Source organism: Bos javanicus, chromosome 1 (assembly GCF_032452875.1).
Source record: "Bos javanicus breed banteng chromosome 1, ARS-OSU_banteng_1.0, whole genome shotgun sequence".
NCBI classification, from domain to species: Eukaryota; Metazoa; Chordata; class Mammalia; order Artiodactyla; family Bovidae; genus Bos; species Bos javanicus.
The window spans coordinates 58,040,981-58,063,200 of record NC_083868.1 but is presented as its reverse complement, the minus strand read 5'-3'; the positions used below and the strand labels follow the sequence as shown (position 1 = coordinate 58,063,200).

At 40.9% G+C, this 22,220-nt stretch overlaps 2 protein-coding genes across 4 annotated transcripts in view; one reads left to right on the top strand and one right to left on the bottom strand.

Annotated features, from left to right (window-relative positions):
• GTPBP8 (GTP binding protein 8 (putative)) overlaps positions 1-22,220 on the bottom strand; it is a 285,712-nt gene that overhangs the window by 182,566 nt on the left and 80,926 nt on the right. The window contains exon 6 of one of the 3 annotated variants that reach the window (XM_061427343.1): positions 5,211-7,750. The exons of the other annotated variants lie outside the window; for them this stretch is intronic. Within the exon in view, the coding sequence (XP_061283327.1) occupies positions 7,702-7,750 (49 nt within the window). The 3' untranslated portion in view covers positions 5,211-7,701. Of the gene's footprint in view, positions 1-5,210; positions 7,751-22,220 lie in introns of those variants that run through there. 3 annotated transcript variants of the gene reach the window in all.
• Positions 3,655-4,577, top strand: LOC133253746 (proteasome subunit alpha type-2-like). The gene has a single exon (XM_061427357.1). It carries the CDS (start codon positions 3,694-3,696, stop codon positions 4,396-4,398), a length of 705 nt encoding a protein of 234 aa, XP_061283341.1. The 5' UTR covers positions 3,655-3,693; the 3' UTR covers positions 4,399-4,577.

The following is a 22,220-nucleotide window of genomic DNA, read 5'->3' as shown; positions in this document are numbered from 1 at the left end:
CTGATTCTTTTTTGTGCACAAGAAATACCTTTCTCAGCAAGGCTTTTAATGGCCTTCCCTTCTTTCTTTCCTTCTGCCCAAGCACTGCGCCCCCCACGATCCCAACGCACATCATGTACACATAGGATCCTATGTTCACACCCAACGTGTTTGTGTGACTGTTGCAAAGGACTGTGAGAACTCTCAGAGCGGAAGGCTCTGACGTTTTCTTACAATCTATGAAAATTACTTGAGCTTTAAAATTCTGACTTATATCTTTGCTATAATCTGATTCCTAACTTCCTTTCTTCAGAAGGTTTCTTGTTACTAAAAGCCTCTTTTGCCTCTTTCTGATTAGTATCTTTTCCTCCCTCTGAAGAAGAAATGTACTCTCTGGTCTCAGAACTTGGGTGGGAGCCCGCTGCACCATGATGGCCGTGGCTGGCATCTCCTACCACGTCCATGTCTTTTTGACTTCCGTCTCTACTTCTTGCCTTCCTCTCCTCTACTTTCCCTCATTTCCCCCTTTGCCCTCATATCTGTGCCTGTATCATTCCACTTACGCTGGAGGCTTGAGGCTAGGAGTTTTGTTTCACTCATTTTTGTTCTCTCTTTCATTTTGTACCCACACCAAATATCTACAGTGGAAAGACAAAGAGACTTTGTTTCATTCACCAAAACACCTGCACTCCATAGGATAGCATCTGGCACAAGCAGGAGCTCTTAATATTTGTTGAAAATTAATGTACTAGTTAAAAATCATTTGCAAGTCATTGATGGCTCTCAGGGTTAAGGAGAACCCAGCGTCACACCAAAATGGTTTGCCTATTCCTGGTTTGCTGTTTCTACTCTTTTATATGAATGCTAATCTTTTTTTTTTTTTTTTTCCTCTTTACTATTCAAAATAAAGATACACTTAGGAAAAGCCTAACAGGAAAGCAACAGATCCCAATAGGAAATAAATACATTTCTTCAGTTAGGTTTGAGAAAGATGACAGAGTAAAGAAGGTAGCAGATGATATACCAGAGCAATGGTCCCCAAACTTTTTGGCACCAGGAACTGGTTTCATGGAAGACAGCTTTTCCATGGACCAGAGTGGCAGGGGGGAATAGTTTCAGGATGATTCAAGCCCATTCAAGCATGGGCTCCACCTCAGATCATCAGGCATTAGATCCTGGAGGTTGGGGATACTTCTACTAGAGAAAAAAGCTCCTGGGGACAGTTCATTTCTGGATTACACAGATGTTCAGGTTCTTCCTCTCCTCCTGCACCCTGGCCTCATTCAGGGTGTTGAGAGGCACCCAAAGGGTAGCAGCAGGAACTCACTACCAGCCTGTCTAAACCAGACATCTGTAGAAAGGCAGAGAGGAAGGCCCAGGAGGAGAATAAAGTAACAGACATGAGTGAGGGCTGGAGGGTGGACTGTAAATCTTGGAGGGATTCCCTGAGCCCAAGAGGAAGGGTGTAGCCATGTCTTTTCAGGTCTCTTTGTCATTATTCATCACTCTGGTCTGCAAGATGAGGTATCCTGTATTGTCAATTCATCAGTACCCACATATTTGCTTTAAGATTCCTGTAGAAACAACCATCCCATTCACGCCATTTGAGATGAATTTTCAAGGCTGTCTGATTATCAAACCTGCTTTATCTTAGTCTTTTCAAACTTGCATGTGAATGTGAATCAATTGGAAATCTTGGGAAGATGCCACTTCTGAGGGGTATCCTGAGAGTCTACATTTCTCACAAGCTCTCAGGTGAAGGCTTTGTTCCTGGTATACTGACACGTTGATTCAGTTGCAAGACATTAATTACTTCATCAACTTTGCAAGAAATGAAGAGAGCTTTGTGAAGATGGACTGACTCTAACTTGAATTAAAGAAGTGAAGTCTCATTAACAAAGAGTTTGATTCCTCACATAAGGAAAAGAGATGTATTTATATCTATGATTCTCATATCTTTCCTTTTTGGTAAATGAGTGTAGGTGGTGCTAGGAAACAGTAAATTAACTCATGATCTAGATATACTAAAGTCGTTTGTCTGATATAAATTTCCATATTTTTTAAACATATTTGAGCCAGATTATATTACAAAATTTCTTTCTCTCTCTCTTTCTTTTAAACAGTGGACTTATTTTAGCTTAAAGAAAGAAATTAGCCATTGAATGAAAAAAAATGAGTTTACTTGAAAGAGAACATGACTAGCTATCTACCTTGTTTCTTTTCTACCTGCTAAAGAAAAGGCAAAAAGAAAGGATGGGGTAAGGTACATGTAGTTCCATTGGTAGCCAGTCAATAAGATTTTGTTTGCTAAGAAGTACAACAAAATCTCCCCACCAATATATAGTTACTCCTATCAAAGATGTTTGCTCTCATAAACATATAGACTTGGAACTTAATTTACAGAGGCAACTTATGTTTATAAATCCACAGAAACTCAGAAGAGAACAGTTAGTATTTCCTAAGTCTGAGTGTCATATCAGTTGGGGATCCAGATCCAAATGGAGCAGACAATGTAGTTAGAAAGACAATTTAAAAATTAAGCAGAAGCTTTTAAGTTTAATTAGGTCCCATTTGTTTATTTTTGCTTTTATTTCCAATATTCTGGGAGGTGGGTCATAGAGGATCCTGCTGTGATGTATGTCGGAGAGTGTTTTGCCTATGTTCTCCTCTAGGAGTTTTATAGTTTCTGGTCTTACGTTGAGATCTTTAATCCATTTTGAGTTTATTTTTGTGTATGGTGTTAGAAAGTGTTCTAGTTTCATTCTTTTACAAGTGGTTGACCAGTTTTCCCAGCACCACTTGTTAAAGAGATTGTCTTTAATCCATTGTATATTCTTGCCTCCTTTGTCAAAGATAAGGTGTCCATATGTGCGTGGATTTATCTCTGGGCTTTCTATTTTGTTCCATTGATCAATATTTCTGTCTTTGTGCCAGTACCATACTGTCTTGATAACTGTGGCTTTGTAATAGAGCCTGAAGTCAGGTAGGTTGATTCCTCCAGTTCCATTCTTCTTTCTCAAGATAGCTTTGGCTATTCGAGGTTTTTTGTATTTCCATACAAATTGTGAAATTATTTGTTCTAGCTCTGTGAAGAATACCGTTGGTAGCTTGATAGGGATTGCATTGAATCTATAAATTGCTTTGGGTAGTATACTCATTTTCACTATATTGATTCTTCCGATCCATGAACATGGTATATTTCTCCATCTATTAGTGTCCTCTTTGATTTCTTTCACCAGTGTTTTATAGTTTTCTATATATAGGTCTTTAGTTTCTTTAGGTAGATATATTCCTAAGTATTTTATTCTTTCCGTTGCAATGGTGAATGGAATTGTTTCCTTAATTTCTCTTTCTGTTTTCTCATTATTAGTGTATAAGGAAACTATTAGCAAGGTGAAAAGACAGCCTTCAGAATGGGAGAAAATAATAGCAAATGAAGCAACTGACAAACAACTAATCTCAAAAATATACAAGCAACTCCTACAGCTCAACTCCAGAAAAATAAATGACCCAATCAAAAAATGGGCCAAAGAACTAAATAGACATTTCTCCAAAGAAGACATACAGATGGCTAACAAACACATGAAAAGATGCTCAACATCACTCATTATCAGAGAAATGCAAATCAAAACCACTATGAGGTACCATTTCACGCCAGTCAGAATGGCTGCGATCCAAAAGTCTACAAGCAGTGCGTTGGGTCTTCGGGTAAAGATGGCGGAGCGTGGTTACAGCTTTTCGCTGACTACATTCAGCCCGTCTGGTAAACTTGTCCAGATAGAATATGCTTTGGCTGCTGTAGCTGGAGGAGCTCCTTCAGTGGGAATTAAAGCTGCAAATGGCGTGGTCTTGGCAACTGAGAAGAAACAGAAATCCATTCTGTATGATGAACGAAGTGTCCACAAAGTGGAACCAATCACCAAGCACATAGGTTTGGTGTACAGTGGCATAGGCCCAGATTACAGGGTACTTGTGCACAGAGCTCGAAAACTAGCTCAACAGTACTATCTCGTTTACCAAGAACCCATTCCCACAGCTCAGCTGGTCCAGAGAGTAGCTTCCATGATGCAGGAATACACCCAGTCAGGTGGTGTTCGCTCATTTGGAGTTTCTTTACTTATTTGTGGTTGGAATGAGGGACGGCCATATTTATTTCAGTCAGATCCATCTGGAGCTTACTTTGCCTGGAAAGCCACAGCAATGGGAAAGAACTATGTGAATGGGAAAACTTTCCTTGAGAAAAGAGATAATGAAGATCTGGAACTTGAAGATGCCATTCACACAGCCATATTAACCCTAAAGGAAAGCTTTGAAGGGCAGATGACAGAAGATAATATGGAAGTTGAAACCTGCAACGAAGCCGGATTTAGGAGGCTTACCCCAACTGAAGTTAAGGATTATTTGGCTGCCATAGCATAATAATGCAAATAATGAAGTGACTGAAAATCCAGAATTTCAGATAACTTCTCTACTTAAACATGTTTAAAGTATGTTTTGTTTTGCAGACTTTTTGCATACTTATTTCTACATGGTTTGATGGACTGATGTTTTTAAAATGAGACTTATAAATCATAATAAACTCTTAAATTAAAAAAAAAGTCTACAAGCAATAAATGCTGGAGAGGGTGTGGAGAAAAGGGAACTCTCTTACACTGTTGGTGGGAATGCAAACTAGTACAGCCACTATGGAGAACAGTGTGGAGATTCCTTAAAAAACTGGAAATAGAACTGCGTTATGACCCAGCAATCCCACTGCTGGGCACACACACTGAAGAAACCAGAAGGGAAAGAGACACGTGCACCCCAATGTTCATCGCAGCACTGTTTATAATAGCCAGAACATGGAAGCAACCTAGATGCCCATCAGCAGATGAATGGATAAGAAAGCTATGGTACATATACACAATGGAGTATTACTCAGCCATTAAAAAGAATACATTTGAATCAGTTCTAATGAGATGGATGAAACTGGAACCTATTATACAGAGTGAAGTAAGCCAGAAAGAAAAACACCAATACAGTATACTAACGCATATATATGGAATTTAGAAAGATGGTAACAATAACCCTGTGTACGAGACAGCAAAAGAGACACTGATGTATAGAACAGTCTTATGGACTCTGTGGGAGAGGGAGAGGGTGGGAAGATTTGGGAGAATGGCATTGAAACATGTATAATATCAGGTATGAAATGAGTCGCCAGTCCAGGTTCGATGCATGATACTGGATGCTTGGGGCTGGTGCACTGGGATGACCCAGAGGGAGGGTATGGGGAGGGAGGAGGGAGGAGGGTTCAGGATGGGGAACACAGGTATACCTGTGGCGGATTCATTTCGATATTTGGCAAAACTAATACAATATTGTAAAGTTTAAAAATAAAATAAAATTAAAAAAAATAAAATAAAAATTAAGCAAAATTTTAAGTCTAAAATGTAATTTTACATAATTTCATAAGCTTCCAGGAATTTATGAGATTTAAAGGGACTTTAAGGAAAGAATAGATGAATTTAGATTTAGATGGTCAAAGAAGGTATTCTGAAAACAAAGATTTGAATTGAAATCTGAAGGAAGGTTAGGCCAGCAGAGATGGAAGTAGAGGGATGAGTGCCTCAGAAAGGACAAAACAATTGTGTGGATACAAGAGAATATAAAGTGTTTGAGAGCTTATGAGCAGAACAGCTTGCTGGAGTGATGTATTTGTTTAAGGGAAACATGATAAAGAGAGAAACAGTGGGAACACAGCATTGGGATCGGATTAAGAAAGGTCTTGCGTGGACAAAGGTTGGACTTGATTCTATAAATTAAATGTAACTGCTGGATGTATTGAGTAGAAAAATAAATTTTAACAGATTAAAAATATTTTTATTAAAAGTATCTTAATAGATTCATTTCCACAGTCAAAATGTCAGAGTTAAGGGCCAGAATTAGGATGGTGGTGAAGGGAACTGAATAGATAGGACTGAGGGTTGATCTAAAGGAGTCATAGGTCTTAGTGACTGATGGGATAGTAGAGTTCGTGGAAAGGCGGTGACTTTGAGGCTTGAAGTTAGTAGAATAGGAAAATGAACAGTTTAGGGGGGGAAATAAAATCAACTCGAGATATCCTAAGTTTTAAGTAATAGTAAGATGAACAAGTAGAAAAATCTAATAGGCAACTGGAAATGTGACAGTGTGACCCTCCTGAGATGTGACCCTACTGAGATGTAGTCATAAACAGAGGCTTGTAAGTGAAAGATATCGCCAAGGGAAAATATGCAGAATCTGAGAATCTTAGGAAACATCTGTATGTGTGCCCTGGATGGAGAAACAGCAGTAGTAGAAGAAACAGAGGCACACAGAGGATTAAAGAAGTGACGGGAAGAGGGTATGGCCAGAATATCAAATGCAGCAGAGGACCGAGCATGGGGACGATGAGATCAGGAAAGACTCTTCAGAGTTCTTGTTGCTCTTTCCAGTTTGGTAAATCCAGTCCAGTTGCTATTTCACTCACACAGAGTGAAAGGGAGGAAACGAGATGACAAAAGATTAAGGAGTGACCAAATCATAACAAAGATAGAATTTATCCTTCAGATTAAAGGAAAAACAGGATGGAAACTGAAGGGGAATGTAAGGTCAAGTGCTTTTATTGCCTTTTATTATAGTGGTGATTAAATTTACTTGTTTATTGATTAAGAAGAAGGGAAAAAAAGGAATGAAAAGTTGATGGTATCTAAAAACCACAGAGGGACAGGAATTTGAGGAGGCAAAGGCTTGAAGGAGAAAGGACCATTGGTAAAGGAGTGAGTACTATAAATATTGAAAAAATCCTTCTGAAAAAAAACAATGCCAAACAACTCTGTTTCCACATATCTGGAAGAACAAGGGCACAGAGATGGCATATTCAGTTTCCTCAGGGCCCCACCACTTCAATAAAGTAGCATGTGGGATTGCTTTCAAGCTCTGGGTCTGATAAAGTGGATGGATGGCAAAGGTTTGGACGGACCATTGTATTAGGTAATTAGCAATAGATGAACAAGAAGCATTGCTAAACAACAGTTGAGATGAGCATGAATATACCAAGTGAGCACAGATACACACCTAAAGACAGTGGACTTGACTCAGGTGTGTGGAACTAACACAACAGGTTGGGGAAAGTGAAGTGGGCACCAGAGTGCGAGGAGCTGACAGCAGTCCTAAAGGAACTGGCTGAGTCCACACGGAGTTAAAACACCTCAGTTGGAAGGATCAGACACTAGATCTTGCCAACAAGAGGAAGATGATTCAGAATGGTCAACTGGGCGAACACATCCACTCTGAGCATTCCAGCTTAAAAGGTACTTGTTGGGAATCCAACAAACTGGCTCAGCAGCATATGCTCCATACTAGGCTTGCGCATGCTGGGGGTGCAGAAGGCTGAGACAGCGCTTTGGTGTAGTTAGAGGGAGAGGACAAGCACATCGGAGCCCTGTGAGTGAGTGCATCCACACTGCATTAGGACTTCAAACACTGTGAAGAGCTGGTTGGAGGATAGCTGGTTGAGAAGCAGCCAGATGGCATGATGGGAGTTGCCCCCTCTCCTACCTTTTTCACATTCTCCCCAGTATGCATAGCCAAGTCACACAGTTGTACCTTCAAGACAATGAAAATGGAGCTAAGGAAAGGGTAACTGTGATTTCCTCATCATGTATGGCAGACCTGAAAGCTACATTCATTTCCTTGCTCAGACAGATGTAAAAGCAGTATTCATCTTCCTTCTATGCCTGGCATAGGATACTTGACCCAGGAGAGCAAGCTGTGTTAAGAGGAAGAAATGAGATTTGTGAGAGGTGAGAAATCTGAAGGTCTTTAAGAAAATTATTTACTCTCCCCTCTCTGCCCCGCTGTTCAGTTCAGTTCAGTTCAGTCGCTCAGTTGTGTCTGACTCTTTGCGACCCCATGAATCGCAGCACACCAGGCCTCCCTGTCCATCACCATCTCCCAGAGTTCACTCAAACTCACATCCATCGAGTCAGTGATGCCATCCAGCCATCTCATCCTCTGTCGTCCCCTTCTCCTCCTGCCCCCAATTCCTCCCAGCATCAGAGTCTTTTCCAATGAGTCAACTCTTCACATGAGGTGGCCAAAGTACTGGAGTTTCAGCTTTAGCATCATTCCTTCCAGAGAACACCCAGGGCTGATCTCCTTTAGAATGGACTGGTTGGATCTCCTTGCAGTCCAAGGGACTCTCAAGAGTCTTCTCCAACACCACAGTTCAAAAGCATCAATTCTTTGGCACTCAGCTTTCTTCACAGTTCAACTCTTGCATCCATACATGACCACAGGAAAAACCATAGCGGTACAGAGATATAATTGACTTATAGCATAAGTCTAAAATATATAACATTATGCTGCAAAATGATCACCACCATAAGATTAGTTAACATCTATCACTCCATGTCTGAGGAGGCCTTACAAATAACTTACAAAAAAGAAGAGAAGCGAAAGGCAAAGGAGAAAAGGAAAGATAAACCCATCTGAATGCAGAGTTTATGCAGAGTTCTGAAGAACTGCAAGGAGAGATAAGAAAGCCTTCCTCAGTGATCAGTGCAAAGAAATAGAGGAAAACAATAGAATGGGAAAGACTAGAGATCTCTTCAAGAAAATTGGAGATACCAAGGAAACATTTCATGCAAAGATGGGCACAATAAAGGACAGAAATGGTGTGGACCTAATGGAAGCAGAAGATATTAAGAAGAGGTGGCAAGAATACACAGAAGAACTGTACAAAAAGATCTTCATGACCCAGATAACCACAATGGCATGATCACTCACCTAGAGCCAGACATCCTGGAATGTGAAGTCAAGTGGGCCTTAAGAAGCATCACTACGAACAAAGCTAGTGGAGATGATGGAATATCAGTTGAGCTATTTCAAATCCTAAAAGATGACACTGTGAAAAGTGCTGCACTCAATATGCCAGCAAATTTGGAAAACTCAGCAGTGGCCACAGGAGTGTAAAAGATCACTTTTCATTCCAATCCCAAAGAAAGACAATGCCAAAGAATGTTCAAACTATGGCACAATTGCACTCATCTCACACGCTAGTGAAGTAATGCTCAAAATTCTCCAAGCCAGACTTCAACAGTACATGAACTGTGAAATTCCAGATGTTCAAGCTGGATGTAGAAAAGGCAGACAAACCAGAGATCAAATTGCCAACATCCATTGGATCATTGAAAAAGCACGAGAGTTCCAGAAAAAACACCTATTTCTGCTTTATTGACTATGCCAAAGCCTTTGACTGTGTGGGTCACAACAAACTATGGAAAATTCTTAAAGAGATGGGAATACCAGACCACCTGACCTGCCTCCTGAGAAATCTGTATGCAGGTCAAGAAAGAACAGCTAGAACTGGACATGGAACAACACACTGGATCCAAATGGGGAATGGAGTATGTCAAGGCTATACATTATCACCCTGCTTATTTAACTTATATGCAGAGTACATCATGCAAAATGCCAGGCTGGATGAGGCACAAGCTGGAATCAAGATTTCCAGGAGAAATATCAATAACCTCAGATATGCAGATGACACCACCTTTATGGCAGAAAGTGAAGAAGAACTAAAGAGCCTCTTGATGAAAGTGAAAGAAGAGAGTGAAAAAGCTGGCTTAAAACTCAACATTCAAAAAACGAAGATCATATCATCTGGTCCTATCACTTCATGGCAAATAATGCCATGGATGGAAAAATAGATGGAAATAATAGATGGAAAAATAATGGAAATAGTGAGAGACTTTATCTTTGGGGGCTCCAAAATCATTGCAGATGGTGACTGCAGCCATGAAATTAAAAGACACTTGCTCCTTGGAAGAAAAGTTATGACCAACCTAGCCAGCATATTAAAAAGCAGAGACATTACTTTGCCAACAAAAGTCCATCTATTCAAAGCTATGGTTTTTCCAGTAGTCATGTATGGATGTGAGAGTTGGACTATAAAGAAAGCTGAGCACCGAAGAATTGGTGCTTTTGACCTGTGGTGTTGGAGAAGACTCTTGAGAGTCCCTTGGACAGCAGGGAGATACAACCATTCAATCCTAAAGGAAATGAACCCTGAATATTCATTGGAAGGACTGATGATGAAGCTGAAACTCCAATACCTTGGCCACCTCATGGGAAGAACTGACTCATTGGAAAAGTCCCTGATGCTGGGAAAGTTGAAGGCGGGAGGATAAGGGGATGACAGAGGATGAGATGGTTGGATCACTGACTCGATGGACATGAGTTTAAGCTCTTGGAGTTGGTGATGGACAAGGAAGCCTGGCATGCTGCAGTCCATGGGGTTGCATAGAGTTGGACATGACTGACCGACTGAACTGAACTGATCACTCCATGTAGTCATAATTTTTTCCCTCATGATGAGAACTTCTAAGATCTATTCTCCCAGCATCTTTCAAATATGCAATACAGTATTGTTATGGACAATCATCATAGAGCCCTGGATGAGAATGCATTACCCAGGAGCCACTTCACAGATAAGTGTATGACCAGCCCTTAGGAGCATTCCTCTCAGCCATGCAGATATCTGCTCCCAGTGCTCCCTTGCTCCCATCCCACTCTTGGAGTCTCCTCCCACTTTAGAGCATGCTGTCCAGACCATACAAGCCTGGGAAGGCATTCTGGCTTTGTGACTCACCAGCTGTGTGACCCTGGACGAGTAACTTAAGACAACCGAGTCTCATTTCCCTTCTAATTCTTGGAGGAACTGTGTGGCACTGAGCAATTGTTTGATTTAATTGTCATTTTCAATTACTCCTTTCCGCTTATCTTCATTGTTTGGTAATGAAAATGATCATTTCCTCCTTCCCATTTCTTTCATTCAGCCACACTGCTTGGTAGCAGAGAGCCCTCCCCTAGTCAGATGAACCTGAGTCAAGAAATCGACCATCTGCCCAGCACTGGACTAGTGCCTAGTGACCATCATTCGACTAATGCCTCTCTGATCCAACACACACACACACAGAAACTCACAAGCCCTGAGCCCCTTTCAAAGCTACCGAGTCAGAATCTTGTGAGGCCTGGAGCCTATATTTTTAAAACTTCCATCCCTGATTAAGAATGTTGCACCTATTCACTCCCATACCCGATGAGAAGCCACAATAATATTCTTTGAAAACTGGACAAGTTGTTTTCTATCAGATTAGCTTCATAAGCTCCAGTTACCTCAGTGATAGTCATAGCACAAATTGATAGGGATCCATCTAACTAGGGATTACCATTTCACAGAAGTCCACCATCAAAAACAATGTTGAGGTTTGTTGTCTATTGTTTTCTTTACACTAAACCAGTCCAGAGTTTAGGCTTGGGTTTGCTCCCATCTTCTTTTTTTTGCTTGTTTTGGTTAAATGTAACCATGGCTCCATCATGGAGCTCTGCTTTACTTGTATGACTCATGTCTTCCTAAGGAGTCAAGGACCAAGGACTCCATGGAAGGAGAGGAAGGGTGCCTGACAGAGGAAAGAAAGATTAGCGGCTGAGTGTGGGGATGCCAGGAGACGATGAGCAGTGCAGTGGCAGGAATAACTATGGACTGAATGTCCCACATGTTAGTTCTGGCCGGGGGACAAGAAAAGCAGCAAATCTGCAGCTAAGGGAATAGCTTTTCAGATATTTCTAGTGTTTTGCTCTGTGTCCTACACTTTTAGGGGTGTGTGTGTGTGCGTGTGTGTGTGTGAAATGAGGGGTGGGGGGGCCATACACTCAGAGTTGAAAATAAAAAAAAGCGCTCTCTATTGACTCCTGAATGGCTGAGATAAAGAGAACCACATGGGACTCATTGTCAGAAATGAGAGCTCAGAAGCTGGCCTCCTTTCTCCCATTATTGTGCTATTTTCCTCCTTCTCACTACCCCTCCCACCTCAAAATGTTCCCCCCAGCCCCCACTCAACTCTCAACCACCCCAACAACCCAAAGACTCTCTTTTCAAGCTCCCACTGCCGAGGCCCCCTCAACGGAGCCCAAGACCTCCATTCAGAGTCACTGGTTTGGGTAAAATTCCTTATTCACCCTCTGGCCACCTCCCTGCCCCATCAGCTGAGTCTCAGCTCAGACCTCACAAAACAAAACAAAACCAGCCCGTAGAATTGATGGTTGCTGCTGGAGGACCCTCCTCCACTCCTTCCCCGGGGGCTCCTGCCCTGGCAGCTTCTATTCTCCACAGTTCCCTCCCTCCCTGCCCCCAGCTCCTGCTGGATTTTTGTAGTTAACAAGTGCACACTGTTATTATTGTGCCCCCTATCATATTTATTCCTTTTCAGAGCTGATCTGCACTTTTGTCAGAGACAACTGAGGCATCTTTTGACATCTTAGGCTTTCTGTCTGCTGGGGAGTGATGACAGTGGTGGCAGCGGGGGCAATCCAGTCTTCTAAGGCGAGCAAGCAAGGCAGAAATGAGGAAGAAGAGAACAAAACCCCCAAACAAGGGCGACTGGAGAGGAAAGAGAAAAACATTGTAACTTGTTAGTGACCCAATGCAAAAGAGGTAAGGGGAGGAGGACGCTAATGAGCTGGCTGACACTCGTATTTAAAAGTGCTTTATTTCCCAGCAAGGCTGAGAGATGGCTAACTCTGTTAAAACACTCAGCTAAACTTTCATTTTCATAAGTTCCCTAAAACTGAGGGAAATGAGAGAGAGAAACATAGAGAAAAAGAGTAAAATCCAGAGAGATTCAGAAACAAATATCAACAAATAAAAGAAGGGGAAAAGAGAGAAAAGAAATAAAATTTTTGGTGTTTTTAATCTAACACTCAGCTGAAAAGTATCTAACAGATCTAGCAAAAGCCTCTTGTGCTTTTTTAAAATGTAAAGCTTAGGAAATGTCACCAGAATCCCCAAACTGCAGTGATTAGTAAACTTCCCAGATTCCTTCATATCCTTTTCCATTGACAACATTGTGGTCACGGGAGAGAAGTAATGTCTGAAAGCACTGCTCCAATTAATGACACAGAGAGTGCTGAAATATCAATGGAGAGGAACTTAAAGAAAACACAGCTAATTAATTTTCACTTGACCTCCCAGAGAGTGGTGTTTTTATTCTACTTGTACATATGAGGAGAGGAAGTTGAACAGCACTGTGATTTGCACAAAGCCCAAGGTAAAGCCAGGGATCAAGAACATCTGACTGCTGGGACCACAGCCAGCAGCTCGCAAAACTCACTATCGTATTTCTAGGAAAGAATGCATTTATACTCATGAGGAAATCCAAACGACAACATCCCAATGTGCTCATTTAGGAGAAGAGTGTGTCCAGAGAACATTAAAGGAAGAGATTAGCCTGTGGAATTAGTCATCTCCAACTTGGTTTTCTTTCCTTATAAGACAAAAAAAGGAATCTCATGAAAACGCTACATGGAGGGAGATGTCCCAAGTCTTCTCTAATAATGTTCTTTCACTTTTCTAAATAATGTGCTGTATTCTTAAAACCCCTATCCCATTAAATTGCTCAGAGCATTTTGTAAACATTAATCAAACCTCAGGACAGTAGTAGGTGGCCTCTATTATTACCCTCAGCTCTCAGATGGGGAAATTGGTTTGGAGAAATTAAATCACTAGAACAAGTTTACTCAGAAACTTCTAGTTACTCAGAAATTCCAGGGTAGACTAAGGTCTAAAATTCATCATTCCTAAACTGAAATCTACCCATCTTTCTGTAAGACCATGTCATCCAACATGTCCTTCAACAAAATTTCCATTTGTTTTATTCTTATTTTCATGCTCAAGTTTTCCCCTTGTCTCCTTGTGCAAACTTAAAAAGCTGCCCATTACAGCTTTTATAATCTTTCCTGTGGTATCAAATCTAATGTTCTCACATGTCTTACTTCCAAATAAACCCTGAAATCTTGACTTTCTTCTCTCATCATTCAACTTCTGCTCATACTAAGCTTGACACACATGTATTCAAAGGCAAAAGCAGGATACCCCGTCCCAATTTCCCTTTCTTGGGAGAATAGTTATCCCAACTAATATTGCTGTTGCTGTTGTTAAGTCACTTCAGTCATGTCCGACTCTGTGCAACCCCATAGACGGCAGCCCACCAGGCTTCCCCGTCCCTGGGATTCTCCAGGCAAGAACACTGGAGTGGGTTGCCATTTCCTTCTCCAATGCATGAAAGTGAAAAGTGAAAGTGAAGTCGCTCGGTCGTGTCTGAGCCTTAGCGACCCCATGGACTGCAGCCTACCAGGCTCCTCCGTCCCTGGGATTCTCCAGGCAAGAACGCTGGAGTGGGTTGCCATTTCCTTCTCCAATGCAGGAAAGTGAAAAGTGAAAGTGAAGTTGCTCAGTCGTGTCTGACTCTTAGCAACCCCATGGACTGCAGCCTACCAGGCTCCTCCGTCCATGGGATTTTCCAGGCAAGAGTACTGGAGTGGGTTGCCATTTCCTTCTCCACAACTAATATTAGCAGAAAGGAAATACTGCTGCATATTTGGATAATACTTCATAGTTTATAAAAAGCTTCATACAGGCAATCAGTTGAATTTTACTATAGTCCTAACTAAGAGTTCTGGAGATAAAGAAACTGAGTCAGGCTTAAAGAAGTCATGTGTCCAAAGTCACACAGCTAGGAAGTTGTGTGTGTGTGTTTGCAGAGGTGGTAGGGAGTGACAAGAACCCAGGACTTCTAGGACTCAGGCACAGAATGTTTCATTCTGGTGTTAGAAAATGAATGTGCTGTTTACAGAAGAAATTCACATTAGCAATATAGTCTTTGAAAATAATTTACCCTCAAAGAAAATTTGTAGGTTTTATAAAAGTATTTCTCAGGTCTTACCTGGGAACCTAGAACTACTACCAGAAAATCAGAAAGACTGCAACAAATGTAAGGTAAACTGAATCACTTTGGATGCAGAGACTTTAGATTTGAATGATATTGAAATGCTCTGCCTCATTATAGGCAACATTTATTCTACAGGTAACCTGTACAAACTTTGAGGTAAGAACTATCACCTATTTTTAAGAAGAATGTGTGAGTTCTTTAGATGTTGGGTGAAGTGTTCTAAAACAATTCGTTTAAGGTGGTCAATAGTATTGTCCAAATAAACTATGTCTTCACTAATTTTTTGTCTTGTTCTAGAAACTGCTGAGAAAGGAAGTAGAAATTCGTTCTAAAAAATGAATTAAACATCCAACTGTGACTGTGGCTTTGTCTATTTGTGCTTTTCATTCCATCCACTTTTGCTTTGTGTATTTTCACTTCTTATTTTATGCCTTCCTGTATGATAAACTCCTTTTATCATTATGAAATGTCTCTCTTTATCTCTGAAACTATTTTGTCTTGAAGTCTATTTTATTTGATATCAATAGCCATTCCATCCCTCTTATGCTTACTCCTTGTGGAGTTCATTTTTTCTACCCAGTTAGTTTCAACCTATATCATCCACTCAGAATCAATACAACTAAAATTCATGTCTATGTAAGAGCTTTTTGTGAATTTCATTAATTTAAATAAGATACTGCAAGTAGGATCATCTTTGCATGAATCAATAAGAGGAAATTTCTGAACCTAAAAAGTTAAAATTAGGTGTAAATGGCCAGTTAATGGAAGTGGCCATCTCCCTAGGCACATGTTGGAAACTAATTTCTGAACTGTCCATTTCTTTTCCTATCTTTTTGCATTAAGACTCCCTCCGAGTCTTCTCACACTTTCGATTGCCATCTTTATCTCTTTTTCTCTAGATATTAAACACTAGAGTCCATGATCTTGTCACCTTTGTACAGGATTATTAAAGTTTTCTTCCCCTGGACATCCCTGCCTCTCATCTCTCCGACCAAAAGAGGCTACCAGGAAATTTCACTGGGACCTTTCTCCTGGGACTCTATCCTCAGTTTTGCTTTGCTCTTTTTGTTTCTTTTTTAACATCTCAATTTGGTAATATTGCTAATACACTTCTTGAAATGGCTCACATTATTCATGCTCCTTTTTCTCCCTTCACATCCTTCTATAAACCTCACTTCTTTTTCTTGGTCTCCCAAACTTTTTCTCCATTACAGCCACATCAACTCAACTAGATGTCTGTTTATTCAGTGTTCTGTTTATGTCTAAATCAGACAGTCAACGCCTTGAGGCTGGGGTTTCATTCTCAGAGTTCTGTGCTTTGCGAAATGCCATCTGCACTTACCACACTCTATAAATAATAAATAATCAGGCAAAAGAATCAGTAAACTGGTGCCAGATTACTGATTAGCATAAGCTCTCAACACATCGAAAGAATCGCTGCTGCTGCTGATACAAAACCTTTTTCTCCAAGAAAAACAGAACAATGAAAAAGAATCTTGGAAAAGACATTTGATCACAATTCCATTTGGACGAGGTAGAGGACAAACTGATTGTGGAGGAAAAAGCTCCCAGGATTCCTTCCCACCCTCTGTCTCATAAAGAAACTTCCATGTGGACTGAGAGCTCTTTCCAGATCTTAGTACTCCTCTGTACCCAGCCCCTGGCACACTGCCTGACATGAAGTAGCCACAGAATAGACATAGCCTTCAATTGTTGACCCGAATGTAAAGAATTAGGGGGACATTTAGTTCATTTCCGTGCCTACATATAGAATTATTCTTTGAGACAGAATCTTACCCTTGACTAATTTGTGGACATATCCAATTGCTACAGGAACTAGACTACTACATTAAACCATATTTAATGTCGTAATTTGATGTTCAGAACATACAGAAGTACATGCAACAGGCTCTGGTTAAGAAAGTATATATATATATATATATATATATATTAATATATAGCAAATGAAAATAAATACATCTATAATTTTAAAATAGTTCAATGAAAATATTTGATACTTAAAGAGATATATCCTCAGTGACATTGAAAACTCAGAATATAGAAGACTTGAACTGAGGGCCCTAGTGTGGGGGGCTGAAATTTCAGTTTATTGTCATTATATATCCTAGCTATATACTTAAGCATATATCTTTCTATCTTATTTTAGAAATACATGTACTATACTTTCTCATATGAGGTATGGAGTTGGGGTTCTCCAGCTACAAATGTGTAGTATTCAGGTACTCTGGGCACTGATCTCTACCACACTCACATCCAACAAGATTGAGAATGAACACACACCCATTCACTCAGCACACATTTCCTGAGCTCCTATAAACCAGTTGCTTCATGAGAGAGATGCAGTGCCAGCCCTTTAGTAGGACTACAGCAAGACCCTCAAGTCCTGCATAAACTGGAAGGTTCTTATGTTGTAGCTTTATTTTGGGATGGAAGGTGAAGTTAAGGCTGATAAAGACATGACATTGATGGTCTAGATATCTTGCCTGTATCTTCTCAATTCCAAATATATAAGACATCCCTCTCATCTGGGACAGACCTGCCACCAACTATGCTAACAGAAAAAGACCTTGAGGGCAGAGATAAGGCAGAAGCAAGAGAGTGCACAGGGAAAATAGAGAGATGTGGGGGAGAGGAGGTAGAGACAAAGTGAAGTACGCTCACAAAGGTAGGGGGTGGTCCAGCGTGGACCTTGTGGATGCTGTGGCGCCCAGTGATTGTAGAGATCTGTGTTCCCTTTCTAGGCCTAAGTGGGGTCTTGAATAACCAGGCAATGATTTGCTAGCCTGGAATGATTTGGATGGAAAAATAATGACTAATTAGGACAGTTTGAAGTCCCTGGAGAGCTGGGGTATAGACCTCTTCTTAGGAAGGGACATCTAGGAAAATAATTTACAATATACATTTTTGACTGTGTAAAGAGGATTTGCTCAAGAGGGCTCAGAGCCTCTTCATTTAAGGGGCTCTGGATTTGTGAACTGGCTCAAGTATAAAAACTGAAAGAGGGGCTGCAAGTCTCTGTTGTGGTGATTCAAGCCAGAGTTCTGTTGAACAAACCTAGAGTTTTTCTGCTTTTACAAATCAAATAGTCTTAGTAGACTGTCCATCTATTCAGTATTTAGTTCTAGGAACACCATGATCAACTAACCAATGCCTTTGACCTCTGAGGCCCAAACGCTTCTATTTATTGTTTCAGTTCTGTTGCCCATTATAGTAACTATATCCACCTGTCTTTGGTGATTGCCACTTAGCTCCCGCCATTCCTGGATCCTATCACCCCACTGAATTCAGGCAGAACAGTTAGATGGCAATACAGAGCAGATAAAGGATGCTGCTAAGCTAAGTTGCTGCTAAGTCACTTCAGTCGTGTCCAACTCTGTGCGACCCCATAGACGGCAGCCCACCAGGCTCCCCTGTCCCTGGGATTCTCCAGGCAAGAACACTGGAGTGGGTTGCCATTTCCTTCTCCAATGCAGGAAAGTGAAAAGTGAAAGTGAAGTTGCTCAGTCATGTCCAACTCTTCACGACCCCATGGACTGCAGCCTACCAGGTTTCTCCATCCATGAGATTTTCCAGGCAAAAGTACTGGGGTGGGGTGCCATTGCCTTCTCCGATAAAGGATGCTAGTGTCCCCTTAATGAATATATTTCTTACAATCTTGGTAAAAGCAGTGTCCTCTGAACTCTCTTGGGGGACATTTTGGAAGGCACAGGTCTTACAGAATAAATCCATTCTAGAATTCAAATCTCATTAAACCTTTGGATACCATTCTCTTTGGCAGCTTAACTTTTGATTTCAGACTCCCTGGCATCCTTAGAAATTATTGGGAACTCCAAAGAGTTTTTGTTTATTCGGGTTTTATCAACTGTCCTGTATCATATTAGAAATTAAAACTGAGTTTAAAAATATTCTTTTGATGCTACACCAAAACTTGATAAATGTTCATTACAGTATGAAAAAAATTTCATCAATGAAACATTTTTTACTTGGTTAAAATCCACTGGTCTATCTTGAACTTTCAATGGATCTATTATGATATTGTAATGTCATTTGCAAAATACTGGTTCACTGAATTTGAAGGCTTCTAAATGTTGACACACTTTACACTATTAAAAATTATATTTGTTAATATCAGAAACTGAAAACTGTTGAGCATAGGGTGGCAGATACAAATTTCCATAACTCTGACTTTCAATGGAATTTTCAAATTTTTACTGTTAACAAATTCTGCCAGCTGTTTTCATTGAAGTGACATGAAAATGTTAAGAAAATGTTGATAATTTGTCTGTCAGTCATGCTATCAAGTAAAGTATGGTATCCTATGAGAAAAACACTGGCTAGTTCAGCTTATAACTCAGTCATACAAGGGCTCTTCCTCAGGCAACTGTAATGCTTCATATGTACTTCTCACATCATCAAACAGAATATTAAAAAGATGTGCATTCGAGGGTTGAAATTTAATATTTTTACTACTCCATCAAGGATATTCTTAAGTGCAACTGATATTTTCCTTTTAATTGTGAGTGTGTGGCAGTGAAGACTTTACAATGACTAGTATAAGTGAGTGCTCCTGCCTGGTTCTTGCTTACATGCTAGCAGCTTTACCCCATTGTTGCTTTTTCACCATTAGTGGAACTATCAACATATTGAAAAAATGACAAATAACATCATGGTATTACTACAAAAAAAGTTCTGATCTTATGGACCTTGTGACAGGGTGATGGGGACTTCCAAAGTTCAGGGGACTATATTTTAAAAACCTCTGCTCTATAGTGTATCAAAGAAGTCCTGGCATTTTATTGGGGATAGGCCAACTTTGCCTCCAGAATTCAATCAACAACCCACGTTAGAGCTCTTCCCAGATGCTCTTGGCTGCTTGAGCTAGTACTTTGAATCCAGAATCTCTATTTAGTGACACTCATCACAATGAGTTAGGTCGTGTTCAACATTCTAATCCTTCCACTCTGATCCATCATCCCTAGGATTCAGTCCCTTACATTTCCTCAGGGTTTTGTCAGTAAAAATGGGCAAAATTGTGCAACTCTTTTTGTGTATGTTGCATCCTCTCATGTCACCAGCTCTGTATATTATCCACAGGCCTGCCGGCACTTGAGTCTGGTTCTAAGTCTAGAAGTAGTGAGAATACATGAGCAGAGGTCTGAAAGGTCAGTAGTCTTCTTCAAGGCAACTGCCTCAGGATTTTCCATTTCAGGTCCCTCAGGTGGGGGAGACTAATCTCCTTAGAAATGAGAGGAAGGAATGCTCCTTCCTACAAAAAAGACTCAATAGAATTTAGCAGTTTAAGGTCAGGATTTGCCCATCTGTCCACATTAAATTGTGAGTTGGCAATTTAAAGCCCCAAACTCACCCTTTTCTCTGTTTCAAGTTCTCTGCCATGCAAAGAAGCATCTAACTAGCTTCATTACACTTCTTATTTTTACTAAAATGTTCTATGACACAGCTGCTTTGTCACAAAGAAGACTTGACTTCTACTGGCAATTGACTATACACGTCTTCAGGTGGTAGGTGAAAAGATAAGTGCTGCCTTAGCATGTCATGGGCTACCAGCGTTTCCTTTACTACTGGAAATAGAATAATCCATGCCTTTAGATCTAATCAGATCAAGGAAACAATTCCCAAAACCCCAAAGCCAATTCAGAGAACACATCCTTAAAGCTGTTTCTCTGAAACCACTTCCAGTATTAATAATTTCTGTGTTAGTCGGAGTTTGTTCTGAGCAGTAGAACCATGAGTGACAGAGAGTAAGGGACTTATGACAGGGATAAGGCCTTGCACAGTCATGGGGGCTGGTCCATTTAAGGCTACACTTCTGTATCTGATGTTAGGCCTGGGGTTACTTGGGGCAATAGTCAGGAAAGAAAATTCGACATATACTGGGGAGAGTTGATGGTGGTGCCAGTGATGAAAAATCCATCTGACAATGCAAGAGATATGGGTTTGATCCCTGGGTTGGGAAGATCCACCTGGAAAATTCCATGGACAGAGGAGCTTGGTGGGCTACAATCCATAGTGTTGCAAAGAGTCAGACATGACTGAGCGACTGAACACACACCCAAGTGCTTACTATTATAGGCCCTCTGCTCTTCTGGGCCCCACAGTGATGTTCTTTGTCCAGCTGGTCACCACTAGGCTTTCAGGCATTCATGACTAACATCGATGAGTAGCATAATGCTTACTTAGGTCCCTTTGGGCCCCTCTGGGGACTGTAACCATCGCTGGCAGTCTTGCCTCATCTGTGATTCCTCTGGAGTTGAGCTAAAACCTCTATTTGGCCTTGGTCCAGGCGGTCCTCTGTGCTATAATCCCACCCCAAGTTGGCATATCCTCTTTGCCAAGTTTTCCAAACAGATTCTTAGCCACATTTGAGTTCTACATGCTATGGGTAATAGAAGGTGGCTTCAGTTCAGTTCAGTCGCTCAGTTGTGTCCGACTCTTTGCGACCCCATGAATCGCAGCACGCTAGGCCTCCCTGTCCATCGCCAACTCTCGCAGTTCACCCAAACTCACGTCCATCGAGTCGGTGATGCCATCCAGCCATCTCATCCTCTGTCGTCCCCTTCTCCTCCTGCCCCCAGTCCCTCCCAGCATCAGTCTTTTCCAATGAGTCAACTCTTCGCATGAGGTGGCCAAAGTACTGGAGTTTCAGCTTTAGCATCATTCCTTCCAAAGGTGGCTTAGAAAAGCTAAATTTATATGCTTTCTCTGCTCAGTTAGGCTTACCTGGTGGCTCAGAAGGTAAAGAATCTGCCTGCAATTCAGGAGACCCAGGTTGGATCCCTTGGTTAGGAAGATTCCCTGGTGGAAGGGAATGGCTACCCACTCCAGTATTCTTTTTTTTTTTTTTTAAATATTGAAAGGTCACTAAGAATTCTTTATTTATTTATTTTTTAAATTTTATTTTATTTTTAAACTTTACATAATTGTATTAGTTTTGCCAAATAACAAAATGAATCCGCCACAGGTATACATGTGTTCCCCATCCTGAACCCTCCTCCCTCCTCCCTCCCCATACCATCCCTCTGGGTCGTCCCAGTGTACTAGCCCCAAGCATCCAGTATCGTGCATTGAACCTGGACTGGCAACTCATTTCCTACATGATATTTTACATGTTTCAATGTCATTCTCCCAAATCTTCCCACCCTCTCCCTCTCCCACAGAGTCCATAAGACTGTTCTATACATCAGTGTCTCTTTTGCTGTCTGGTACTCCAGTATTCTTACCTGGATAATTCCATAGACAGAGGAGCCTGGAGGGCTACAGTCCATGAGGTTGCAGAGTCAGACACAACTGAGCAACTAACACTTTCACTTTTTCATTTTCTGCTGAACTACACTATATCCCTTGGTTTGCATTAAAGTAACACATCCCATGCTGATCAAGAGTAGCATAAGAAGTCATCTTCTTCCAGAG